This window comes from Pelophylax lessonae, assembly GCF_965119305.1.
Source record: "Pelophylax lessonae genome assembly, chromosome: 12".
In the NCBI taxonomy this organism is placed as follows: domain Eukaryota; kingdom Metazoa; phylum Chordata; class Amphibia; order Anura; family Ranidae; genus Pelophylax; species Pelophylax lessonae.
Window position 1 is genome coordinate 22,875,437 of NC_138779.1, and position 19,329 is coordinate 22,894,765.

A 19,329-nucleotide genomic window follows, 5' to 3' on the forward strand; every position below is an offset into this window, starting at 1 on the left:
AGTGGCTCTCCCAGGTCTTTCCATCCTCACTGGACAGATTGATAGCAGCGGGACCCATAGGCTCCCTATGAAAAGGGAGTGGGGAGGCGGAGTCAATTCCCACTGTCTGTGCCTACAGACGCAGACAGCAGGGCTTGGGAGCGAGCTCGCATGAGTGGCTTCCTATGGGGGCACTTACTATGGAGGAGCCAGGAACGCCAGCGAGGGACCCCAGAACAGGAGAATTGCACGTCTTCTGAATGGGATCCACCCCAAAGTGCATTCAAAGCGTAATGCTAAAATAAAGGATCCACTGGCCTGGAACAAGGGTGCAGGTCAAAAGTTCTAACTTTACATGCTACATACTAAATCTTGGCTTACAAAATACTAATATTTGCAGAAGGAAATCAGCAATAGTGGCTTAACATACAAGTAGCTTTTAAACATAACCAACATTGCTGCAGGAGAGGAGGCAGCACAAGGCAAACCTTTTACATGCTGCCAAGATTTGGTGTATACCTAACAAACAGACCACCAGAGCTAAAACCCTTACTGGGACTTCACATGCGCCAGGAAAGAGGGTCTCCGCTAGAAAATAAACCATTTCTTCTTAAAAAAAAAAAAAAGAATCCTTCGAGTTCATGTTAAAACCACATCTGTATGCAGAAGAAATTATTTTGTATCCATAATATAGCAAATTAATAAAATACCTCGACATCCCAGAAATTGTTGGCGGCTTTGAGTTGAATTAGTGGGTCCGAAGGCGTTTGGCGTATACGGGTTCCAGAATGCAGTATAAGAGAGACAGGAAGATGCTGGCCAGGAAGATGAGGCTCATCACAGACAGCAGGACGTAGCGGCCGATGAAGAACGTGTCCACAATCTGTATCAGGCAGAGAACATATACATTGTATGATGGACTTTCTACTTCCCAGCTCTGCCCCCAGCTTCTTACCAGCAGCAGGTAAGGGGAGGTGCACTGTGATGTAAGGGAGGGTGGGGGACTTGAGGGGGCTCTTAACACCTAAGGTAAGGGGGGGGGGGGCGGGTGCTTTGGACATCTAGTCATTTTGGTTTGAGGGCAACCATAATGCTGATGCAAGTGAAATTGAGATTGACACCCCTGCATTTGTTTTGTGTAGAGTGAAATATACCTGGTTGATCCTGCCTTCCGCGGTCCCTCCCATCTTCTCTGTATCCCCATTGCAGACTGAGATTATGTAGAACAGATAGTGTCCTCTACTGAGCATAGTCATATTTCAGTTCCCTAAGCTCTTCATTTCCTCCTTTGTCTTATCTATTTTGCCCACATGACTATAGAGTCACACGTGTGGGCGTATACACAGTGGTAAATACTACTCCCCTCTCTCCCTCTGCCTCCATCTCCTCCTATTGCTAAACACTTTGGGGGCAGGATACAGTATTGATTACATTCAGTAAGAAGCTCACATAAATGCTTAGTGTTAATATAAATCAGTACAGCACCAATCAGGGCTGGCCAGAGACAGACTAATACTGTAGATAGCATACATCAGCAGATTAATAAAAGTCCCTCCCCTGAGGATCTTTTCCTGCAGATGCCAAATAACAGGGAGAGATCATGTGACCACACAACAGCGCCACAGAAATTAGGTACCTAGAGGATTGGGCAGGCACTCTTGACAAGTGCCTGTGACAGCACTCAGGTGTGAATGCAGCCTAAGGGTCCGTTTACACCTGCGTTGCTCTCTGAAGAGCAGATCACTTTTTAGCATTTGATAGGCGGTGAGGTGTGCTAATGCCTCTTCGTCCGCTGTTTTAACCCCCTCAATGTCAGAACATGGCATGCATTGTGCACGGTTGCAGTGCAACCCAATTCACTTGAATGGAACTTGTTCGGCAGGCAGTAGTGCTGGCCGTACACAGCAGGGGGGTAATTCCTGCTGGGGCATGTGTACACCCCAACTGCTATGTTTCCAGCAAAAAGGGGAGCGGTTGAGGGGCAGTAAAATGCAGCTTAACCACGTGGGTTTACCACCTCCTATCCATTCATATAAAGGAGCAATAGCTAGGCCATTTTTAAACTTTCAATGTTCACAAGCCTCTTCTCTGCTTCCTCCACTTTCTATATTTAAGGATTTGTAATATCTGTATGACTCATGCCTATTGGTAACACTTACCTAATAAACAGGCACAGAGATGATACCGTTATATAAATTAACAATGAATAATAATGAAATCCATAATAAAGGTGTCATAAAATAATTTTCTGAGTGTTGAATATCAGAGCGATGGAAAGAAAAGGTACAGAACACCCTGCAGCCCATTATTAAATTCTCAAGGAACCTGTAATGGTACAGAAGCTGCTACTGACAATTTGTGTTAAAGAGGAACAGGAAGGGTGGTGCCCCTTACTGGCACCACCATCATTGATGGTCCAGATGTGCTAAAGGTCTCTGCCCATCCTTCTGAACCTAGCAGAGCCCTGTGGCAGATCTGTGCATGCACGGGTGCACGAACGTGGAGCTATAAAGAATGTACAGGAAATTATGTTTGGTCTGCGCGCGCGCCGATTCTTCAAAATGTTCGCTGACCGAACACAAAGTCCTGTGGATACTAAAGGCCAGGCAGAGCCCTTCCCCACGTTTGCATCTGCGTGGATTGGGCGCAGCGTAATTCTCAGCTAGGCGTGAAAGCAGTGGCAGCCTATCACTCTGTGTGTGGCCGTGCACTGTGTGGGGCGCCAGACCAACAGGTCTCCACCAGGTCCGTCGCACCCTCACAAGCACGTGACCAGAGCCGAGGCCCCAATTGGCCTGTTTCATGTTGTCCTCTGCGCCCAAACCCTCCCACACTGCAATACCAGCGAATCAACACTTGCCATCGGCTTCTCGTCCTGGCCAATAAGGGCAGGAGGCCGAAGACCCAGAACCAAGAAAGAAAAGCAGGTTAACACAGAATCCGCTATGCAGGGCACCAGGGAAGCCGTGACCACTAGAGGGCTCTGCCTGTAGGGTGAGTTCGGACCTGGAGGGGCCCGCCCATGCCCCCCCTCAAATCCTTCAGCACCAGCCACCACTGGGTGAAAGGCTGAAATGCTGGTTCGGGTTCGCTGGGAAGCCCACATCTAATCACTAATGGCCCCTTTGATAATAGGTGAGGGCTTCCTGGCCATCAGCCTGATTCTTGCTTTACTAGTGGGTTATATGCAGGCATCCCTTTTACTGGATTTTTTGCCCAGGAATGGAGGGGGTTGTTTTGTTAGACATGGTACAGGGGATGTTGGAGACTGTGGACATGGTACAGGAGATGTTGGAGTCTGCAGACATGGTACAGGAGATGTTGGAGAATGCAGACATGGTACAGGAGATGATCAAACACTGTGGACATGGTACAGGAGATGTGGGAGACTGCGGACATGGTACAGGAGATGATCAGAGACTGTGGACATAGTAAAGGAGATGTTGGAGACTGTGGACATGGTACAGGAGATGTTGGAGACTCCCGACGTGGTACAGGAGATGACCAGAGACTCTTGACATGATACAGGAGATGTTGAAGACTGTGGACATGATAGAGGAGATGTTGGAGACTGCCAACATGATAGAGGAGATGTTGGGGACTGCAGACATGGTACAGGAGATGATCAGAGACTGTGGACATGGTACAGGAGATTTTGGAGACGGCGGACATGAGAGAGGAGATGTTGGAGACTGAGGACATGATAGAGGAGATGTTGGAGACTGCGGACATGATAGAGGAGATGTTGGAGACTGCGGACATGATAGAGGAGATGTTGGAGACTGCTGACATGATAGAGGAGATGTTGGGGACTGCAGACATGGTACAGGAGATGATCAGAGACTGTGGACATGGTACAGGAGATGTTGGAGACGGCGGACATGAGAGAGGAGATGTTAGAGACTGCGGACATGATACGGGAGATGTTAGAGACTGCAGACATGCTACAGGAGGTGTTGGAGACTGTGGACATGATACAGGAGATGCTGGACACTGTGGACATGATACAGGAGATGTTGAAGACTGTAGACACGGTACAGGAGATGTTGGAGACTGTGGACATGGTACAGGAGATGTTGGAGACTGTGGACATGATACAGGAGATGTCGGAGACTGTGGGCATGGTACAGGAGATGTTGGAGACTGCGGACATGATACAGGAGATGTTGGAGACTGCGGACATGATACAGGAAATGTTGGAGACTGTGGACATGATACAGGAGATGTTGGAGACTGTGGACATGATACAGGAGATGTTGGAGACTGTGGACATGATAGAGGAGATGTTGGGGACTGCAGACATGGTACAGGAGATGATCAGAGACTGTGGACATGGTACAGAAGATTTTGGAGACGGCGGACATGAGAGAGGAGATGTTAGAGACTGCGGACATGATACAGGAGATGTTAGAGACTGCAGACATGCTACAGGAGGTGTTGGAGACTGTGAACATGATACAGGAGATGTTGGAGACTGCGAACATGATACAGGAGATGTTGGAAACAGCGGACATGAGAGAGGAGATGTTGGAGACTGTGGAGATAATACAGGAGATGTTAAAGACTGCGGACATGATACAGGAGATGTTGGAGAAAGTGGACATGATACAGGAGATGTTGGAGACAGTGGACATGATACAGGAGATGCTGGACACTGTGGACATGATACAGGAGATAGAAGGTATAAACTCCGCGCAAAGGTCTCTGTTTGGATGTGCAAAGAGCTAAAAAGTGCAAGTGTGAGTGAAAATGAAAAAGTATAAAATACAAATATGTGATAAAAACGGAAAATATATAGATAATTGTAAGGCTGCAGCCTCCCAGAATATTAGTCAGGAGACTAAAGATAATATGAGTAGAGGATGGGTATTGGCGCTGCCTTAGGTAAATAGAAAATCAGTGTATGATGTAAACACATGAAGTGATAATACAATAAAGTGACAAGTGCAAATATTATCGCAACTGATATAAAAATAATATAAGCTTATAAGCCCCCATTCACACTAGGGGCGACTCACGAGGCGACTTGTGTCGCCCCAGGTTGCTTGACATAACCAAACCAATGTAATTGAATCAGTGCCGTCTTAATTGCCGCTATTAAGGTCGCTCCGACTTCAGAAAAGGGTCCAGTACTACTTTCAGGCGACCAGTGATCCGACCTGTCCCATATACTTCAATGGGAGTCGCCTCCTTATCTTAATTGAAGTGACCTGTAATCCGACTTTGCAAAAAAATGGTAGTGAAAAAGAAAAGAGCATAATTTTCATTAAAAAATCGGAAAGCAAACGTGATTCCGATATTCAAAAAGGGCCAGAGGCATATCCCGGGAAATTATAGGCCTGTCAGTTTGACATCAATAGTATGTAAACTTCTGGAGGGGATGATAAGGGACTATATCGTAGAGTTTGCTAAAGACAACAACATCATCATCAGCAGTAATCAGCACGGGTTTACAAATGGGCGTTCTTGTCAAACCAATCTATTAACATTTTACGAGGAGGTGAGCTGTGAGCTAGATAGGGGGAGACCAGTGGATGTGGTGTACTTGGATTTCGCTAAGGCGTTTGATACAGTTCCCCACAAGCGCTTAATTTATAAAATAAGATCTGCAGGTATCGACAGCAGGGTTTGCTCTTGGATACGGAATTGGCTTAAAGGGCGTGTCCAAAGAGTGGTAATAAACAGCGCATACTCAGACTGGTCTGAGGTAGTAAGCGGGGTCCCCCAGGGCTCAGTCCTGGGACCAACCTTGTTCAATTTATTCATAAACAACATTGAGGTCGGGATCAGTAGTTCGATATCAGTTTTTGCAGATGACACAAAATTGGCCAGAGCAATAACTGCACAGCATGAAGCAGATATCCTACAGAATGACCTGGACAAAATTACAGAGTGGGCACGGACATGGCAAATGAGGTTTAACGTGGAGAAGTGTAAGGTTTTGCACTTGGGGACTAAAAACATAAAAGCACAATACACGTTAGGAGGGGAACCCTTGGGGGAATCAAAAATGGAGAAGGATCTGGGAGTCTTGGTTGATGATAGATTAGGCAACAGCATGCAATGTCAAGCGGCAGCTGCCAAAGCCAGCAGAATATTGGCATGCATAAAGAAAGGGATGTATTCCAGAGATAAGACTATAATCCTTCCACTTTATAAAACTCTGGTCCGACCGCATCTGGAGTATTCTGTCCAGTTCTGGTCGCCAGTCCTCAGGAGGGATGTGCTGGAGCTGGAGAGAGTCCAGAGAAGGGCAACTAAACTAATTAGGGGATTGGAGGACCTTGACTATGAAGAGCGTCTACAATCGCTCAATTTATTCTCCCTGGAGAAGAGACGTCTGAGGGGGGACATGATAGCAATTTATAAATATCTTAATGGGGATCCCAGCTTAGAAAAAAAGCTGTTCATTCGAAGGGATTGCATGAGGACTCGAGGGCATACAATGCGATTAGAGGAGAAGCGTTTTAACCTCAGGCAACGTGGGGGGTTCTTTACTGTTAGGGCTACAAGATTGTGGAATTCTCTACCACAAGAGGTGGTTTCTGCGGGAAGTATGGTGGCTTTCAAAAGACTCTTAGACTTACATCTCAAGGATCAGAACATTCAGGGGTATGTGAGATGATTACAGCCACACACACCTACACAGGTTGAACTGGATGGACTATTGTCTTTATTCAACCTCACCTACTATGTAACTATGTAACTATGTAAAAAATGAATATGTCTTCTGTCAACCTGGCCGTTTTTCTTGCAGGCATTTAGCGGGCATTTTTTCAGCTCTGTAGCATGTCCAGAACCCCTAAAATAAATAATTTTTCTTTTAATTTTTTGTAGTGTCTTACCAGCTGTCTTTTTTTCTTGCAGGCATTTAGCTGGCATTTTTTTAGGCAGGCATGTCATTTTTTGGATTTCGTTTCTGGGGGGTCTAAAAAGTGTCCCTGTCAAGTTTCAGCTCTATAGCATGTCCAGAACCCCTAAAAAAAATCATTTTTCTTTTAATTTTTAGTAGTGACTTACCAGCTGTCTTTTTTTCTTTCTGGCATTTAGCGGGCATTTTTTTAGGCAGGCATGTCATTTTTTGGATTTAGTGTCTGGGGGGTCTAAAAAGTGTCCCTGTCAAGTTTCAGCTCTGTAGCATGTCCAGAAGCCCTAAAAAACATCATTTTTACTATATTTTCTGTAATACGGCTTCTCTGCGGCTGGCTTTTTTTCTTTCTGGCATTTTGCGGGCATTTTTTTAGGCAGGCATGTCATTTTTTGGATTTTGTTTCTGGGGGGTCTAAAAAGTGTCCCTGTCAAGTTTCAGCTTTGTAGCATGTCCAGAACCCCTAAAAAAAAAATCATTTTTCTTTTAATTTTTTGTAGTGTCTTACCAGCTGTCTTTTTTTCTTGCAGGCATTTAGCGGGCATTTTTTTAGGCAGGCATGTCATTTTCTGGATTTAGTGTCTGGGGGGTCTAAAAAGTGTCCCTGTGAAGTTTCAGCTCTGTAGCATGTCCAGAACCCCTAAAAAAAAATCATTTTTCTGATAATTTTTAGTAGTGTCTTACCAGCTGTCTTTTTTTCATTCTGGCATTTAGCGGGCATTTTTTTAGGCAGGCATGTCATTTTCTGGATTTAGTGTCTGGGGGGTCTAAAAGGTGTCCCTGTCAAGTTTCAGCTCTGTAGCATGTCCAGAACTCCTAAAAAACATCATTTTTACTATATTTTCTGTAATACGGCTTCTCTGCGGCTGGCTTTTTTTTCTTGCAGGCATTTAGCGGGCATTTTTTTAGGCAGGCATGTCATTTTTTGGATTTCGTTTCTGGGGGGTCTAAAAAGTGTCCCTGTCAAGTTTCAGCTCTGTAGCATGTCCAGAACCCCTAAAAAAAATCATTTTTCTTTTAATTTTTTGTAGTGTCTTACCAGCTGTCTTTTTTTCTTGCAGGCATTTAGCGGGCATTTTTTTAGGCAGGCATGTCATTTTTTGGATTTCGTTTCTGGGGGGTCTAAAAAGTGTCCCTGTCAAGTTTCAGCTCTATAGCATGTCCAGAACCCCTAAAAAAAATCATTTTCTTTTAATTTTTAGTAGTGACTTACCAGCTGTGTTTTTTTCTTTCTGGCATTTAGCGGGCATTTTTTTAGGCAGGCATGTCATTTTCTGGATTTAGTGTCTGGGGGGTCTAAAAAGTGTCCCTGTCAAGTTTCAGCTCTGTAGCATGTCTAGAACTCCTAAAAACCATCATTTTTACTATATTTTCTGTAATACGGCTTCTCTGCGGCTGGCTTTTTTTCTTGCAGGCATTTAGCGGGCATTTTTTTTAGGCAGGCATGTCATTTTTGGGATTTAGTGTCTGGGTGTCTAAAAAGTGTACCTGTCAAGTTTCAGCTCTGTAGCATGTCCAGAACCCCTAAAAAACAGCATTTTTACTATATTTTCTGTAATACGGCTTCTCTGCGGCTGGCTTTTTTTCTTGCAGACATTTTGCGGGCATTTTTTGGGCGTCTTTGGAGGCATGTGCTTCTTAAAAATTATAGGAAAAAAGCTCTTTTTTTTTTTTTTTTACGTTTTAAAAAAAAAAACAGGAAAAGGAAATTAGGTCACAAGACATCATATTGTGATTGGCCAAATAAAAAGTCGCCTCGCGATTAGGTCGCGTCAAAGTCGCGCAGAAGTCGCGCCAAAGTCGCGCTGGAAGCGACGCTACTTTAGTGGTAGCGGCAATGTGAACCAGCACTAAAGTGGTAATGCAATAAAGTGACAAAGTGCAAGTATTATCACAACATTATAAAGTGCACATTTCCAGTGGTATTCAAATAAAGTGCTAAACAAATGAAGTGCTAGCATGCACGTGCAAGAAAGTCCTCGACTGTATAAAACAATATGATATAAGTGCTAGGAGTGCTAGAAAACCAATTAACTCTGAGTTGTAAAAAAGACACAGTCCAGATTAGTACCTACTCCTGGATGCTGATTGGCGGATCGGGGCGTGAGGGGAATGCAGTGTGTTGCTTCCAACTTCCGGATATTCATAAATTCAATATTAGACATCTCATATACAGGTATATGATTGCTATACCTCTGGTGAATATCTCGGAGTAACCCCGGCCCCTAAGAGAATACTAGGACCCACTGCCATCTCAGGAACACCCGCTGCCAGGACCGCTGAGACCATTCCCCAGGGACCTACCGACCTAGAAGGAGAGGAGATACAGTGATTTTTGACCGTTATACACCCGCCCTATACCCCTGTGTGGGGTGGGTGCTTCTGGTGAGTGTGTCTTTCTACCAGAAGGGATCACCTAGCACCTCACCACCAAACACGGGGTCACCCTTTCCTAGTTCACCTTCTCGGTAGTGTGTTTCCCACCTGACTATCCACCTGTCTTGGCGTATACTATTCTACGCTACAAGTAGCCAGTAAACTCTGGAGATTTCACCATGTTTGACGGCTGAACCCTTTTTTGCTGCACACTATTGCTAATCTGGACTGTGTCTTTTTTACAACTCAGAGTTAATTGGTTTTCTAGCACTCCTAGCACTTATATCATATTGTTTTATACAGTCGAGGACTTTCTTGCACGTGCATGCTAGCACTTCATTTGTTTAGCACTTTATTTGAATACCACTGGAAATGTGCACTTTATAATGTTGTGATAATACTTGCACTTTGTCACTTTATTGCATTACCACTTTATACGCTTATATTATTTTTATATCAGTTGCGATAATATTTGCACTTGTCACTTTATTGTATTATCACTTCATGTGTTTACATCATACACTGATTTTCTATTTACCTAAGGCAGCGCCAATACCCATCCTCTACTCATGATACAGGAGATGTTGGAGACTGTGGACATGATACAGGAGATGTTGGGAGACTGTGGACATGATACAGGAGATGTTGGAGACTGTGGACATGATACAGGAGATGTTGGAGACTGTGGACATGATACAGGAGATGTTGGAGACTGTGGACATGATACAGGAAATGTTGGAGGCTGTGGACATAATACAGGAGATGTTGGAGACTGTGGACATGATACAGGAGATGTTGGAGACTGTGGACATGATACAGGAGATGTTGGAGACTGTGGACATGGTACAGGAGATGTTGGAGACTGTGGACATGATACAGGAGATGTTGGAGACTGTGGACATGGTACAGGAGATGTTGGAGACTGTGGACATGATACAGGAAATGTTGGAGACTGTGGACATGATACAGGAGATGTTGGAGACTGCGGACATGATACAGGAGATGTTGGAGACTGTGGACATGATACAGGAGATGTTGGAGACTGTGGACATGATACAGGAGATGTTGGAGACTGCGGACATGGTACAGGAGATGTTGAAGACTCCGGACAAGATACAGGAGATGTTGGAGACTCCGGACATGATACAGGAGATGTTGGACACTCCGGACATGATACAGGAGATGTTGGACACTGTGGACATGATACAGGAGATGATCAGAGACTGTGGACATAGTACAGGAGATGTTGGAGACTGTGGACATGATACAGGAGATGTTGGAGACTCCGGACATGATACAGGAGATGTTGGAGACTCCGGACATGATACAGGAGATGTTGGAGACTGTGGACATGGTACAGGAGATGTTGGAGACTGTGGACATGGTACAGGAGATGTTGGAGACTGTGGACATGATACAGGAGATGTTGGAGACTGTGGACATGATACAGGAAATGTTGGAGACTCCGGACATGATACAGGAGTTGTTGGAGACTGCAGACATGATACAGGAGATGTTGGAGACTGTGGACATGATACAGGAGATGTTGGACACTGTGGACATGATACAGGAAATGTTGGAGACTGTGGACATGATACAGGAAATGTTGGAGACTGTGGACATGACACAAGAGATGTTGGAGACTGCGGACATGATACAGGAGATGTTGGACACTGTGGACATGATACAGGAGATGTTGGAGACTGTGGACATGATACAGGAGATGTTGGAGACTGTGGACATGATACAGGAGATGTTGGAGACTGTGGACATGATACAGGAAATGTTGGAGACTCCGGACATAATACAGGAGTTGTTGGAGACTGTGGACATGATACAGGAGATGTTGGAGACTCGGGACATGATACAGGAGATGTTGGAGACTGCAGACATGATACAGGAGATGTTGGAGACTGCGGACATGATACAGGAGATGTTGGAGACTGTGGACATGATACAGGAGATGTTGGAGACTGTGGACATGATACAGGAGATGTTGGACACTGTGGACATGATACAGGAGATGTTGGAGACTGCGGACATGACACAAGAGATGTTGGAGACTGCGGACATGATACAGGAGATGTTGGAGACTGTGGACATGATACAGGAGATGTTGGAGACTGCGGACATGATACAGGAGATGTTGGACACTGTGGACTTGATACAGGAGATGTTGGAGACTGTGGACATGATACAGGAGATGTTGGAGACTCTGGACATGATACAGGAGATGTTGGACACTGTGGACATGATACAGGAGATGTTGGAGACTGCGGACATGATACAGGAGATGTTGGACACTATGGACATGATACAGGAGATGTTGGAGACTGTGGACACGGTACAGGAGATGTTGGAGACTCTGGACATGATACAGGAGATGTTGGAGACTGTGGACATGGTACAGGAGATGTTGGAGACTGCGGACATGGTACAGGAGATGTTGGAGACTGTGGACATGGTACAGGAGATGTTGGAGACTGTGGACATGGTATAGGAGATGTTGGAGACTGTGGACATGATACAGGAGATGTTGGAGACCGTGGACATGGTACAGGAGATGTTGGAGACTGTGGACATGGTACAGGAGATGTTGGAGACTGCGGACATGGTACAGGAGATGTTGGAGACTGCGGACATGATACAGGAGATGTTAGAGACTGCGGACATGATACAGGAACCATTCATAAATGGGAGTGAAATGACATGAGACTTCTAGAACTCTGTGTATCTACACATCACACACTGGACCCCTGTGGTAGGGACTCAGAAGTGACAGAAGCGTCTCAGTCGGTCCCCATACACACTGAACTAGAACTCCTCATCCAGCTACGATAGGTGAAAACATTGGACATTTCTTCTTCAGGCTCATAATGATGAAAAATACATTTTTTGAACAGCGGCCAAATAAAAGTTCCTTTTATTTCAGATGGTGGACATGAAACAAAGTGTGAGAACATAAAAGGGGATGGCCGGACCAATCCTTCGCCATGGCCGGGCCCCAGGGAGCTGCCAAACATGCTGCTACAACAAGAAAGGTCAGGACGCTGCGCCCGCATGAAAGGCTGACCTTGGCTTCCTCGCTGAACGAGTCTCTGGTGGTCGGCGTGTTTGTCCGCACAAGACGCTTCGCTTTTCTAATTAGCCAATTAGTGGGCCTTCGGCGGGTAAAGCCGGAGTCATGTATTATGGATGGGCTATTGAGCTGCGCTGAGAGGAGGATGGAGAGGGAAACGCAGACACAAATCGTATAATTAGTTCTCGGAGAAGAACTGCCGCAGCAGCTGAGTAAATCACATGGAGGACCGGTGTCTAGATCACTACTACTCCTCATACAATGACCTAGTATAGGGGGGAGGGGGGCTATCATAGTAATCCAAGGCTGTGTGCGTCCCCCATGGGCGCTGTGGAATAACGAGATCCGCCACTACAGGAATAAAGCACCCCGCAGAATCACAGAATATGCCCCTATACAGCTGCCCATACACTCATCCACTACATAGCTTATGGTAAATACGGAGATGTCACCTGTAGGTCTCTGTGCTTCTCTATGCAATGCAGGCAGATCATGGCTGGTGGGAGGAGCCAGCAGGGGGCTGTACATAGCTTCCTAAAAACATCCCAGCACCCTGCCTCAGCACTTCTCTCAAATCCCTCAGTCCTGATACCAGCAGTGGGCGGGCTCTTGGGAGGAGTTATGCAAATATGACAATGCCTTGATGGTTGGATGTCAGTTTGGAGGAGTTACGGCTCATTTACACTTTACACTTCAACACACATTAAAGTGCCAACCTCTTCAACATGCTTTATTGATGTGTTTGTGATGCTTTATTGATGCTTTTCGAAGCTTTACTGAAGCTTGGCAGATCCCCAGCTCAGTAGTAACCCCTCTCTGCAGATCCCCAGCTCATTGGCACCCTTGTTTAGCAGATCTCTCACTCAGTAGTAACCCCCAGCTCTGCTTATCCCCAGCTCAGTAGTAACCTCCAACTCTGCTGATCCCCCGCTTAGTAGTAACCCTCAGCTCTGCTGATCCCTCCGCTCAGTGGTAACCTCTAGCTCTGCTAATCCCCTGCTCAGTAGTAACCTCCAGCTCTGCTGATCCCCCGCTCAGTGGTAACCCCCAGCTCTGCTTATCCCCTGCTCAGTAGTAACCCCCAGCTCTGCTGATCCCCCCGCTCAGTGGTAACCTCCAGCTCTGCTGATCCCCTGCTCATTAGTAACCTTCGGCTCTACTGATCCCCCGCTCAGTAGTAACCCCCAGCTCTGCTGATACCCTGCTCTGTAGTAAACTCCTGCTCTGCTGATCCCCCACTTAATAGTACCCTTAGCTCTCCTGATCCCCATTCAGTAGTCCCCTCAGCTCTGCTGATCCCCCAGTTAGTAGTACCCCTAGCTCTCCTGATCCCCCATTCAGTAGTCCCCTCAGCTCTGCTGATCCCCAGCTCATTAGTACCCCTGTTTAACAGATCCCCCACTCAGTAGTACCCCAACTCTGCAGATTCCCAGTTCATTGGCACCCTTGTTCAGCAGATCACCCACTCAGTAGTAACCTCAGCTCTGCTAATCCCCCGCTCAGTAGTAACCCCACTCCGCAGATCCACAGCTCATTGGCACCGTTGTTTAGCAGATCCCCCACTCAGTAGTACCCCAACTCTGCAGATTCCCAGCTCATTGGCACCCTTGTTCAGCAGATCACCCACTCAGTAGTAACCTCAGCTCTGCTAATCCCCCGCTCAGTAGTAACCCCACTCTGCAGATCCCCAGCTCATTGGCACCGTTGTTTAGCAGATCCCCTACTCAGTAGTACACCAGCTCTGCTGATCCCCCGCTCAGTAGTAACCCCTAACTCTGCTGATCCCCCGCTCAGTAGTAACCTCCAGCTTTGCTGATCCCCCGCTCAGTAGTAACCTCCAGCTCTGCTGATCCCCCGCTCAGTAGTAACCTCCAGCTCTGCTGATCCCCCCCGCTCAGTAGTAACCCCCAAATCTGCTGACCCCCCCCGCTCAATAGTAACCCCGAGCTCTGCTGATCCCGCGCTCAGTAGTTATTTCCAGCTCTGTTGATCCCCCTCTCAGTAGTAACCTCCTGCTCTGTTGATCCACACTTAGTAGTACCCTCAGCTCTGTTGATCGCCTACTCAGTAGTCCCCCAGCTCTGCTGATCCCCCACTCAGTAGTACCCCCAGCTCTGCTGACCCCCCCACTCAGTAGTACTCCTCTCTCTCCGATCCCAGCTCACCTCTCTCTATATTGCTCCCATGCTGCTCCAGCCTACCGCTTCAACATGCATTTTTGATGTGCTTGTGATGTTTCGGTAAAGCTTTAATTATGCTTTTTTTAAGCTTTAATGAAGCTTGGCAGATCCCCAGCTCAGTAGTAACCCCACTCTGCACATCCCCAGCTCATTGGTACCTTTGTTCAGTACATCCCCCACTCAGTAGTACCCCCCAGCTCTGCTGATCCCCCACTCAGTAGTACTCCCAGCTCTCCTGATCTCCCACTCAGTAGTACCCCCAGATCTTCTGATCCCCTGATTCAGTAGTACCCCCAGCTCTGTTGATATCCCACTCAGTAGTAACCCCAGCTCTGCTGATCCCCTCATTCAGTAGTAACCCCCAGCTCTGTGGATCCTCTGGTTTGCTGATTCTCCTCTCTACGCGGCCCCCGCTCACCTCCCTCTTTATTGCTCCCATGCTGCTCACCAGCCTACGGTTTCAACATGCATTATTGATGTGTTTTTATTGCTTCAGTGATACATTAATGATGCTTTTTTTGAAGCTTTAATGAAGCTTGCCAAATTTCCTGTGTGTGTTGTCTATTTGTTTTAAAGGGGCCCAGTAGAACCCAGGCTCAGTAGTACCTCCACTCAGCAGATCCCCAGCTTATTAGTACCCCTGTTTTGCACATCCCCAGCTTTTTGGTAGCCTTATTCAGTAGGTCCGCTGCTTAGTAATACTACCAGCTCTGCTGATGTCCCACCCATTAGTAGCCCCAGCCCGGCTGACCCCCAGATCAGTAGTAATCCCCAGCTCTGCTGATCACCCACTCAGTAGTAATGCCCAGCTCTGATGATCCCCCACTTAGTAGTAATGCCCAGCTCTGCTTATCTTCCACTCAGTAGTAATGCCCAGCTCTGATGACCCCCCACTCAGTAGTAATTCCCAGCACTGCTGATCCCCCACTCAGTAGTAATTCCCAGCACTGCTGATCCCCCACTCAGTAGTACTCCCAGCTCTGCTGATCCCCCCACTCAGTAGTACTCCCAGCTCTGCTGATCCCCCACTCAGAAGTACTCCCAGCTCTGCTGATCCCCCACTCAGTAGTACTCCCAGCTCTGCTGATTCCCTAATCAGTAGTACTCCAAGCTCTGATGATCCCCCACTCAGTAGTACTCCCAGCTCTGCTGATCCCCCACTCAATAGTACTCCCAGCTCTGCTGATCTCCCACTCAGAAGTACCCCCAGCTCTGCTGTACCCCCGACTTAGTAGTAACCCCCATCTCTGCTGATCCCCCACTTAGTAGTAACCCCCAAGCTCTGCTGATCCTCTGCTTTGCTGATCCTCCTCTCTCTCCCGTGCCCGCTCACATCCTGCTATATTGCTCCCACGATGCTCACCCCGTATGACATTGCTCCAGTCCCCAAGCTCTGCTGATCCTCTGACACTCAGTACCCCCTCTTTCCAGCCCCCGCTCTCCTTCCGCTATAGCGTTCCCATGTTGCACACCATGTGTGCTGTCTGCTATTTGCTCCGCTCCAGTATGGCCCCAGCTCACCTTCTTGCTCCACGTTGCAGATGTGACGTCTGCATCAGACACTACCAGAATATATACACATAAACCTGAAGTGACTGCAGATGATGTCTTTCCAGTTCGCTTTTTGGTTTCCCAGTGCATCCTGGGATATCTCATACCTGCAATACCTCCAAAACAAAGAGGCTAATGCTGAATAAAAGGTGCTGCTAGCAAGATGTTTTTATAGACTTCTATGGAGGCTTTGGAGAAGCTTTGAAGCACCAAGAAAGTGACACGGGGATCACTTTTGAAGCAATGCAAACGCAATGTATGAACAGGACTGTAAGGTAACCATTTTATATAGTGACAGGAGCTTTAAATGGCATTCAGAGTGCTTTAAAAAAGCGTTTCCAATGTCACATTTTGAAGGAAGTGTACACGATACCTAAGTGTTCCTCGGCAGGCTGCATTGACATACAGACCACCCTAGGTAACACCTACATGTCATGCTGAGCCTCCATGATTAAAATAATGAAAATGCAATGTATGATGGGGGAGGGCCAGGGCCAGTCAGGCTGGGAAGGAAAGAGCTAGATGATGCTCAGTGCCCTCCAGCCAAGAAAATAAAGCAGGCTCTATCTGACCTGCTACAGCTTCTACTGCACATTGTGAGAATCTCAAAGTGTGCAGTGAAATTAGAGTAAGCCATTTCAGTCCAAGAGATGAGCCAATACAATTGTGCAAGACTTAAGTTCAGCTTTTACTGCATATCGATCAGTCAGGATTCGTCTGATTAAATATAATAGACTATCATATAAGAGAAATATAATAGCCGCCTAGGCCTTAGGTCACATGAGATAAAGGTCAGCAGTGGGTGTAATTTGGTAACCTTGATCTGCCGTGCTCATTTCTGTGAGAGGGTTTGTCTGTGTTTAAAAGGCTCAACACTGGAGTTCACACAAAATCCGCAGGGTTTACCTATTAAAAATCAAGTGGTCCAATATACAGCTGAAAGCTAACGTGTTTCAGCTTACAAAGCCTTACTCATAGTTATCAGAAAAGGCTTTGTAGGCTAAAATGCGTAAGCTCATATATATGAGTAAGGCTTTGTAAGCCAATACCCGTTAGCTCATAGCTATGAGTAAGGCTTTGTAAGCTGAAATGTATAAACTCTTAGGAGTAAGGCTTTGTAGGCTAAAATGTGTAAACTCTTATGAGTAAGGCTTTGTAAGCCAAAACATGTTAGCTCATAGCTATGAGTAAGGCTTTGTAAGCTGAAATGTGTAAACTCTTATGAGTAAGGCTTTGTAGGCTAAAAGGAGTAAGCTCATATCTATGAGTAAGGCTTTGTAAGCCAAAACGCGTTAGCTCATAGCTATGAGTAAGGCTTTGTAAGCTGAAATGTGTAAACTCTTATGAGTAAGGCTTTGTAGGCTAAAATGCGTAAGCTCATATCTATGAGTGAGGCTTTGTAAGCCAAACACTTTAGCTTATAGCTGCGAGTAAGGCTTTGTAAGCTGAAGTGCAAATGCTCATATCTTTGAGTAAGGCTTTGTAAGCTAAAATGAGTTAGCTATCATTAAGGCTTTGTAGGCTGAAGTGCGTAAGCTGCCCGGCCGTTGCGGACTGCTGCTCTTTTTCTGGTCCTGCTAACGTCTCCTGCTCTGGTGCCAACCTGCACCTGCTCCGAGGACTGCGACTACCAGCTCTACAAACCTACAGAGTGGACATCACCAGCCCGCTACTATGGCACTCGTGAAATTCCTTGCCCTTACACTCTCTGTCTCCACCTGCAGGATTGTTGGGTGGGAGGTGCAAGAGAGGCCCCTGCAACATTCAAGTCTTCATCAGGTACACGATAAAGGCTTTGTAAGCTTAAATATGTAAACTCATATGAGTAAGGCTTCTTAAGACAAAAAGTGTAAGATTATATTTATGAGTAAGGCTTTGTAAGCCAAAACTTGTTAGATTATATCTAGGAGTAAGGCTTTGTAAGCTGAAACATGTTAGCTTTTTGCTCTATATTGGCCACTTTTTTAATAAATAAATTCTGATTATGTATGGACTCCAATGTTGACTTTTTTTGAGAACCATGTGGATGGGGCTGACAGAAGCCCAGTTGGTAGAGCAACACCTGCTGCACAAGAATAGCCAGGGGGTAGAGCTAAGTTCATTTGCTTAGTGAGTGTTTTCTGTGAAGAGTCAGCTCCTTGGACAAGCTTGTTTAAGTTTCTATTATTGAAGTAGAGGTTTCTTTCCGGTATTAACAATAACCGATTAGCCACAATATCATTCAATGTCTGCGCCCCACCCAACAAAATACCTGAAACTCCTTCTGTGCTGTGGAAGTCTCACTCGCTCGGGGGAAGAAGACCAGAACCAGAGTGACGATCAGCGCCAGGAGGAAAAATACAACACTCAGCAATCTGTAAGTACAAAAAGGTACGGAACTCTTCACATAGGTTAAAAGATGGAACCACATATATCACCATTGTACCACATTCTCCCATATGAGAGCTTGTGGAGGTCTATTGAATTCTCTCACTATATAGAGTGTGCAGCCCTCCGGGATAGAGAGTGCAGCCCTATGGGATAGAGTGTGCAGCCCTATGGGATAGAGTGTGCAGCCCTCTGGGATAGAGTGTGCAGCCCTCTGGGATAGAGTGTGCAGCCCTCTGGGATAGAGAGTGCAGCCCTCTGGGATAGAGTGTGCAGCCCTCCGGGATAGAGTGCGCAGCCCTCTGGGACGGAGCGTGCAGCCCTCTGGGACGGAGCGTGCAGCCCTCTGGGACGGAGCGTGCAGCCCTCTGGGATGGAGTGTGAAGCCTTCTGGGATAGTGTGCAGCCCTCTGGGATAGTGTGCAGCCCTCTGGGATGGAGTGCTCAGTCCCCTGGGATGGAGTTTGAAGCCCTCTGGGATGGAGTGTGCAACCCTCTGAGATGTAGCATGCAAGCCTCTGTCAACCAGTAATCATTGTTTTCCCTGTCTAGATGGGGTCAGGGACAGTAAAGGAAAATAGTCACCAGGACGTCTTTCACATTTTCTGTATTGTTTATTCTCTTTACTCTTTATACTCTGTATTATATTTCCTCAGACATTTTATATAGAGATGTTGCTAAAAGGAATGCCAAAATGTCTGCAGCCTCTGACCATCTGCTCTAGCACATCTGCAATTTCCAACCATCTACTCTAGCATGTTTTCAGTCTTTGACCATCTATTCTAGTACGTCCACAGTCTCTGACCATCTACTCTAGCATTTTTTCAGTCTCTATCTACTCTAGCATGTCTGCAGTCTCTGACCATCTACTCTAGTATGTCTGCAGCCTCTGACCATCTACTCTAGTATGTCTGCAGTCTCTGACCATC

The 19,329-nt window shown here is 46.4% G+C and overlaps 1 protein-coding gene across 1 annotated transcript in view; it reads right to left on the reverse strand.

Moving 5' to 3' along the window:
* The window catches only part of TMEM218 (transmembrane protein 218), a gene marked incomplete at its 5' end in the record, with an annotated part of 32,229 nt that overhangs the window by 6,568 nt on the left and 6,332 nt on the right, over positions 1 to 19,329 (reverse strand). The window contains 2 exon segments of the mRNA XM_082273345.1: positions 690 to 862; positions 18,285 to 18,387. Of these exon segments, the coding sequence (XP_082129471.1) occupies positions 728 to 862; positions 18,285 to 18,387 (238 nt within the window). The 3' untranslated portion in view covers positions 690 to 727.